The following is an 8,986-nucleotide window of genomic DNA, read 5'->3' on the forward strand; positions in this document are numbered from 1 at the left end:
AATTATGGATTAAAAAAAAAAAGATTGAAACAATACTTGGATACATTTGATTCAACTTATGTTTTTTTTTTTACACCAAACATTCCCCAATATGGGTTGTTTTGTACAAGCCTAAAATTGTGTTGCTGTGGATGAAACAACCCAAAAGAATGCGTCAAATGTTCCCAAATATTTTGACCATTTTGGGTTATTTTTATCCTCTACATTTTTTTTTAGAGAGTACACAAAATCACTTTGCGCATCCGGGCGGCACAACATTTTACAGTGAGGCTACTAAGCAGGAGCAATGTAACGTTTCAAAAGGGGGAAAAAAAATATACACAACGCAGTTTGACATCAAAGTTTATAAACACCTTCAAATTATCCAAATTTTCCCCAACACTCAACTCACCCAGACTATAGAGCAACACAAAGTATCATTTACGAACGTTAGAAATATTATTTGAACCAAAATGTACTTTGCAGAAGTACTTTTCTTCGTCAGCTTTGTACTATATAGGTCAGTGGTGTCCAAACTGCAGCCCAAGGGTGCATTTGTGGCCCTTATCCACATTTTAGCAGCCTGCGACATACAGTACACTAAATATACATTTAAAAAGTAATCAAAAAAGTTCGAAAGCCGACAGTGTGAAAAGTGTAAAAAAAAAAAAAAAAAAACTAGTTTGCGTCATCGCCTTTATCAGAAAGTCTTGACGTAGCAGATTTATAATAAAGAAAAAGGTAAATTGCATAGACAATATGTAATCACTCGATTTTTTTCCAAGTTTAAATGAAACAAAAAAATGGGCCTTAAGGTACATCTTTCAATTTATCTACTTGTAAAAGTTTGTAAACCCCTTTTGTTGATGCTTTATGACATAAATGACTTGAGTTATCAAGTGAAAAGGTCTATCTCTCTCTCTCGCTCTCTCTCTCTCTCTCTCTCTCTCTCACTCTCTCTCTCTCTCTCGCTCTCTCTCTCACTCTCTTCTCTCACTCACACACACAAACACACAGCATGTATAAAACAGTAGGGCACATATTGACAGGTAATGTTTTGGTCCCGCTTAGTTTTTCAGACAATAGCGAGCGCTAATTGCAACAAGTTGGTTGCACACGCCTTCCACTTAATGCCAAAAGGAAGAGTTTCCTCTTGTGTCCTCAGTCCTCATTTGCTTCACAGCCGATCGGTGAACAAAGGGCCAACAAGCCACTTTCACCCCATGATTACGCTTCTAATCCTGCCCACGGATGGGATAATGTTTACGGGAGTTAATGAGGAGGAAACAAGTCATTCTCTGAGGGGCCTGGAGGAAGTTTGCCAGGTTAAGCTGCTTTAGGTGTAAGAAAGCCCCAGCCTGTTTATTTGATGTGGCGATGGAAAGCACATTTGCAAAAAGCTAACCCTGTTGTCAAAATTTAGTGAAAGCGATTGTTTATGCTTGTCATCACCGAGATAGAAAAAGCATCCTTTATGTCTTCAATGATGAGTTCGAGCCCTTTTCCCTTCAAATTATTTCATTACTTTCTTTACCTGCATTTTAGTACATCACCACTAGAGGGCACTCCACTATACAGCTACAAGTAAGCTAATTTGTATACCTGCACAGTTGCCGCCTGGCAAGATGTTTTTCTGTCCCCGAAAGCATTTCAGAGGTATTTGGATAAGGTTAAAGGCCACCGGTGTTCAAACTATGGCCCTGGGACCATCTGATCCCTCACCACTTTGCGTCTCGCCTATCGCGTTCTCAGTGCATAGCAGAGACGTGCTGTGATGGTTTCCTGCATGCCGGACAGACAGGTTACTAGAAATGCACTTGCCACGGGCGTGAGACTACTGCAGTACACATATTTACTTTATAAGGTCTTCTGTTGCTGTTGGAAATCTCTTACCTAGATTTCTTTTATAATAAAATAGTGCAAGTATTTCAAGTGCAAAGGCTCATTGTCATCATGTTTGATCGACAAATTTCACTTGAATCCGACTTCAGGGCGCCGCCAATATATAAGACCGTGGCAGTTGCCTGACTTCAAAGGATGGAAAGGAGTAACTATTCATTTACTGTGTAAAGTTTAATCATTTAAGATTTAAGTAAATATGTGTACAGTACTGCAGTAATATTTGTGTGAAATAATATGTATCGTATAAAGACTTTTCACATTTACATTTTTTTTATCCAAAACAATTCCAGAATTTAGTTTTTTTATTTAAGTCATCGATTATGAAGAAATATTTAAAAAGATGTAATTATTTGGTGAACAAAATATTGAATCAAAACAAAATCTGTTTTCTAATTTTCATTCGGCAAAGTAGGCACCTTGTATCCGCATTACATCTATCTACAATTCTACATCATGATGTTTTAAGATGTGGATGATGCTTTATGAATGATTTTCAGTTCACGCCTGTAAATTGTCAGGCATTAGTAAGCTTGAATTTGTTGCCCATTAAATTTGGATGAGACCATTTGAATTTGAAGGTGTTGTCAAACTTTTGACTGAAACTGTAGCTTCAAAATCCAACCAAATGGATGTTTTGTTCTTTTTTTAAACCGGAGGTTTCATGAAATGCTCCTGTACAACACCATTGTTGTTTTGCATTTAGATATAAAGTTTATTGTCTGGAAAATATTCAGATTAGACACAAAAAAAGTCCAATTGTTTTTCTTTACATATAGAATTGTAAAATAAATAGGCCTTGCTTGTTGCAAAATGTAAGAATGATAGTGAATAAATAGCAAACTGGAAACTCTAAAAAGTTGTTCAGTTTGTGCCTGTCAGGCTGTTGCCGTAGCAACTTCCAACTCCATCAGTTTCCTCAAAGAAGCGGCAGCCGTATCCATCACCACGTCTTGCCGATAGACTGAATGTGTTCTTTGGCCTTCATCCTCAACGAGGCGATGCTGGAGTTCCTCGGGTCTGACGAGCACTGGCAGGCCGACAGCGACGGCGGGCACATGGAGCCCATCCGGGGCAGGTGTGGTGTGTGCCCCAGGGCCGGGGCATTCAGGAAGGGGGGCTGCATGGAGTGGGGGGACGAGGCTCCTCCTAAGAAGCCCGGGAGCGACTGCAGGGAGGCGGAGGCCCCGATTGGGGAACCCAACCAGGGGTCCAGCGGCCCCGTGGCGGCGGGACGGCCAAAAGGGAGCAAGGGTGGGGGGGCGGTGGTTTCCTGGAGCGTGATAGAACTCACTTCCAGCTTCTCCTGACGACGCCACTTGGCTCTGCGGTTCTGGAACCAAACCTGTGGACAAAAACAGGGAGCTTAGTGCAACTAATTTTTGTTTTCCTGAAGGTAAGACATGCCAAGACAGTAGGTCACCCACATAATCTTTTAAGATCAACACTCTAAAACAGTTGAATTAAAAAGACAACCCAATAATGGGTCCAAAAAAGAGCAACTTTGACCCAAGTTCTTGGATTGTTGTATTCAAAACAACTGTTTTTTAAAGGTTATATTGTACAACACGACTCAGGTTTGGTTATTCTTTTTTATTTCATTCTATTTTATTTTTTTTTTTTTGCACAAAACAACCCATGAAGTTGAGTCAAAATGACCAACATTTTGATTGGGTCCTTTTTTGACCCACAATTTGGTTATTTTTCAACTCAACTGTTCTTAGGAGTATATATTTGCAGTAATATGATAGGGTTGTTTCTAAAGCTGCAACCATTTCATATACAGCTAATAAAGGCAACACAAATAGAAACAAACACATTTTAAAATCTTACCAAAGTATAAAAACACCAAGACTGTAATATTTAAAATGAGCGTCTATATGTTAATATGAGTGTCATTTGTTTTTAAAAACAATCATTTTTAATATAAATTGTACTTTTTCATATTAATATACACAACACTGTGATACAGCCTATTCATACATGTTCCCAGCTTTGCTGCCAAATTTTTTCCAAACACAATTTTGAGATTTTCATGTTTTTTAGCTACTTGGGTAAGCCTACTGATTAATGTGAACGAGTTTGAAACACACAATTTGGCTCAAATTACTCTCAATATCATTATTGACCTAGTGATATAATTATCGCATTTATGTGAAGACGTCGTGATCTCTCACCAATTAAGAATCAAAAGTATCAGTAAGCAACACTTTATTTATATATCTCTCTGCAATGTTCATATTTTCAAATAGCATTTCCAGAAAATCTCAATGTCTTAACATTGCTGAGCAAATTTAGAACAGGTTCATGGGCTACAACGGCCGTTTGTTTAATACACAGGAACATATTTTTGAATGATGAATTACAAACTGTATAGTTAAGTCAGACCTATTCGTGATTATTAGCCGTTTCTCAGAAAGAATTCAATACTTCGAAAACATTCTAATATCAGTTAATTGCATACCTGTACTCGGACCTCGGGCAGGTTGACTTTGAGGGCCAGCTCCTCTCGGCTGTAAACGTCCGGGTAGTGGGACTTCTCGAAGGCTCGCTCCAGTTCGTGCAGCTGGAAGGTGGTGAACGTGGTCCGGTTACGCCGGTGCTTTTTCTTTGGGTTCTCGTCGTCGGACAGTTTGCAGCCCTCCCGGTCCGGCGAGTCCGTACAAGGCGGCGCGTCACCAACAACGGCACCTCTCGGACAGCACATGCCTGCATGTGCAACAAAAAGGACGAATTATTAGGACTTTTCGTTAAGTTTCAACCAGGGATATTCCCATAGTTTTCTACTTAAAATCTATTCACAGGGAAAAAATAAATGAAATATAACACAAGTTAATCAAACCAAATAGAAGAACAGTAGAGGTTGAATTAATTATAAAATGTAAGTGAATAAATCCAAATTACAAAAATAAAAGAGCTGAATCAAATGAAATGCTTAATGAAAAGCTAAAAAAACGAATGAATTCAAACGAGGTTAAATGCGTGTACACCAACTACAACGTCGCAATATATATAACTAAATAAACAAAAATAAGTATAAAGTATATTCAAATAAAAAAAAACTAACTATCGATTAAATAAAAAGAATACTTTTTGATTAAAATAATGAGCAAACAAATGCGATTAAAAAATACAAATGACATACAACTTACCGTCCAGACCTTCTGCGAAGTGACTTTTTTGAATTTGTTGGACACGCTGGCGCTCTTGTGGGTCTTTGCCGCTACCTTTGGCTGGCAGGCTGCTGGCGGCAGACTTGTGGAAGAGGAGGTCCTCCTTGAAGCCCAGGATGGCCTCGATGCTGTGCACCCTGGCCGGGTTGCCCGGCTCTTGCTGGTGCTGGTGGGCGAGGGTTCGCGCGGACGGGCGCTGTTGCAGTCGCTCGTCCATCATCATCATTGTCATCATCCTCTTCCTCCTCTGGGAAGGCGGTCCAATCAGCCACATGGGTCGGCGAGGACCAACAAAGATGTCATGAACGTTGCTTAGGGCACCCTCGGTTTTTAAACCAACGCCTCCCACCCCACCTGCTCGCTTTTCTGACGTCACGCATATGGGGGGCGTGTCGGCTTTTAGTGTGATGGGGGGCACGTGTAAAACCTACTTACATCAATCTTAAAACCATCTTTCCACTCCTCCAGATGTCATGTTCATGTCAGTCTCGAAGCGAGGAAAAAAGAGGGAAGATTAGGCTTGCAGATTAAGGTACAGCAAAATCATAATTACAAGATTTCTTGCCAGGATTGCCAGCTTAATATTTCATCCAAATAGTGTTGCCAAACTGAATGGAGGAGGTCTCGTTAGTTGGGCGGGTGTGGTTGGTGCAGTGAAAAGCAAGAATAGACAACCTTGCTGCAGCCTTTCACCCTCAATTTCAGATCAGAATTTATGTGAACCCTTGTGTCATTCTGGTGGAGATAGAAGACTATGTCAAGTCAGTTTTATTTACAGTATATAGACCTTTATCACGAAAAATCTCAAAAAGCTTCCCAAATATCAACGACGCCCCTCAAAAAAGTAAACGAACGCACCGTGAAGTGTACCCCCATATAATCCCCAGCCCCCTTCGAGGTGATTTATTTAGACACCATCCTCCTACCTATTTAGGCAAGCACAGTAAAGTGTTTGTTCCCTCGTTTTTCGCGGGTTATGTTTACAAAAAATCCCCGCAGTAACCAAGATCCGGGAAGAAGAGTGAACTTTTTTTTGTTTTTGGTAACCGTTTTTTAGTTTGTTGAAAAAAAAAAAAACATAAAAACGAAACCTTTTTTTTTTGCCTGGTCTGACTTGGCAGGAGGAAACATTTGAAGAAATATTTTGATACAAATGGTTCTAAATATAAATCCTTGTTATAAAGGTTGTTTTTTTTTTTTAATAAAAGTCAAATGCTATTTTTTTACTGGTCTGACTAAAAAGCAAGAATAATTGCAAGAAAATGTGAATGTAAACCTGCAATAGAAAAAGTTATGATCATAAATGAAAATTCACTATAGAGTGAAACTGCAATAACTGAACCCCGATGTAGTGAGACGTAAGTCAATTATTCACATTGAGGGCTGTTTGTGACATAACTTGATTGTTACTGCAACACATTTGACAACAACAACAAAAAACACAGGAAGGCTGCTTGTTTGTTTTGGTGGCCACAACATACAGCCTGTGCCTCAAATCAGTGGTCCCCAACCCCCGGTCCGTGGATCAACCGGTACCGGGCCGCGTGGGCTGCACCCGAAGTACTGTTTTGGAGAGGATTTTGTTTAACAGTTCATATGTTTGTGCTTTATCTTTGTTTTTTTTGACGCCACCTCTGGCCACTATTAATATTACATACATAGTGAGAAGGATGATGTGTTTTTTTAGAGCAGACATCACCCCCCCTCCCCCTCCCCTCTCTCTACACACTTCACTTTTTAGTCATACATTGGCATGGAATTCTGAACATAGTTATGTATTATTGTAAAAAAAAACTCAATATACTACACTCTTTAATGACTATATTGATAAGTCGCGGCAGCAGCTGGCAGGCTCTTGCATCGTACCCAGAAGTGTAATTTTTGTTTTGAAAGTTCAAGTGTCATGACATGCCGTTTTGATTGGCTGTTACATCATCACACCTGCTTGTAACTTTCCTCTATTAAAAATGGTCTGGCGGCATCTCTGACCACTGAACCGCCTGTCCCACTCCATTGCACACTCACCTCAAGAATAGCTTTAATTTTCCCCCTTCTGATCCATTAAATAAACCTACAATTTAAGTGCGGGGTCAGTCACCCCAAGAACCACACAAGAAAGACAATTTTCAGCGATCACCATTTAGGAGCAAACAAAGATTGACAGCAGTGTGGTAATCCCGCTTAAAGGGGGATTACATATGTTGCTCAAAAGAGTTAAAACCCCCTAAAACTATTTAGCTTTTCCTAATTGCACAAGGTGACCTCATCCTTTGTCGGCTAGCGAGAGGAGGAGGGGGAAGAGATGCTAATTAACGACACGGGGTCAGTGCAACTTCCTTTTTGCTGCTTTAATTTATTTATTGCTTGTGGTGAAAGTAAAACAATGACTCAAAAAGCTTCCATTCTCTCAAGGAATAAAGAAATCTTGTATATTCTGGACATGCTAATGATATTACAAAGTTCCAACAAATGAGACTATAAGATTTTGGGCCTTCCATCATGCAAAACAAAAAATTTCACCATGCAAAACCACAAAATTAAAGGGATTCTAAATTTATTCAAACATTGTCAACATTTTGTCAACTAGTTTGATGACTGAATTATTTTTCATGTACAAATAATACCTTAGAACATTTTGCTTCTTGCTATCAACAGTAAATGACATCACATGCTCAGGGCTCAGGTAACGGCCAGCTACGACTCAGCTCCTGAATGTCACGTGACCAAACCTAGGGAACAGGTGAGCCATGTTTGCCCGTTACCTGAGACTTGAGCATTTGTAGTTTCAGTCGACAGCAAGTAGCAAAATATGTTCTTAAAGATATCATTTGGATGTGGAAAATAATTTTGTTAACAAATCGGTGTTGCACCCCCCCCCCCCCCAAAAAAAAAAAAGGTTTAAGATTTAATGTTTATATTAGGGCCTGATATGAACATTTCTGTTATTCCACATGGAAACTTTTTCAGAGGAATTTCTGTAATTCGCCAAATATTAGCTGCACCTGTGTACAAGATGCACCCTTAATTTTGCTGTCAAATTCTGGTATTTTTTATGTTACCGTGTATAAGATACACCGACTTTTGCAACAATGTAAACACCATAGCAAAACAGAATCAATCTCATTTTATGAAACTCTTCATATATTCTAGTGTTCTTATCCATAAGTTTCATATTTGTTGCTGGTTAAATTAAGTGTTTTGAGACATCATAACTTTTATACGATCGTCTCGATTTTAGTAACATTCTTGTGTGTGAACAAGGATGGACTCGGACGTTGGTTCAGTCTGCTTGCTTCTTTTATTGAAAATGAATTAACAAATACGTTTTTGGGAAAAAAGTGTGCCTTATATTTGGGGAATAATGGTATACATATGTACATATCCATCCATCCAGTGGATTACATCTCCTGGGCAAAATCCGAGGACAACTCCTGCCTTTATTGGTCGATGTCACACGGGGGCCGATCGCGTGTCTTATAAGGAGTGCATGTGATCTGCTTGACAGATTGGCTGGCCAGTCATGTTCAAGCTGGTGACTGTTGACGATGGTACTTGGACCACACTTTGTTTTCTTGTTATTATGTCTGGTCAGCTGGCCTTCACTCTTGGTCAAATGTTCCAGGGCGACTCCGGCTCTCCGTGTTCCCCGATTACAACCTAGGAATGGAAACGGGAAGGGAGAACAGCAAAGTTATTTTATAGGGTTTAATAATGAAAGATTTAAGTAAATATGTACTACTGTAAATTCATCTCAGACATGTAAAGTAAAAATACTTTTTACATTTAAAAATTCTGGTAGTCACCTGCGGGGTGGAGAGCGGTCCGACTTAGTGGGTTTTATTTTGCAGGGGATTTTCGGTCCCCATTAATCACAAAAATGAATGAACACTGTATGTAAAGATATGAATAAACACATAATTTCTCTTCATAACACT

At 39.4% G+C, this 8,986-nt stretch overlaps 1 protein-coding gene across 1 annotated transcript; it reads right to left on the reverse strand.

The window, feature by feature from the left end:
• Nucleotides 1–853: 853 nt before the first annotated feature.
• rax (retina and anterior neural fold homeobox) lies at nt 854–5,330 on the reverse strand. The gene is made up of 3 exons (XM_088434456.1): nt 5,031–5,330; nt 4,343–4,587; nt 854–3,223 (listed from the first exon to the last, which is right to left on the reverse strand). Exons 1-3 carry the CDS (start codon nt 5,323–5,325, stop codon nt 2,822–2,824), a joined length of 942 nt encoding a protein of 313 aa, XP_088290582.1. The 5' UTR covers nt 5,326–5,330; the 3' UTR covers nt 854–2,821.
• Nucleotides 5,331–8,986: the final 3,656 nt, after the last annotated feature.

Source organism: Hippichthys cyanospilos, chromosome 15 (assembly GCF_059441005.1).
Source record: "Hippichthys cyanospilos isolate Australia breed blue-spotted pipefish chromosome 15, RoL_Hcya_1.0, whole genome shotgun sequence".
Lineage (NCBI taxonomy): Eukaryota > Metazoa > Chordata > Actinopteri > Syngnathiformes > Syngnathidae > Hippichthys > Hippichthys cyanospilos.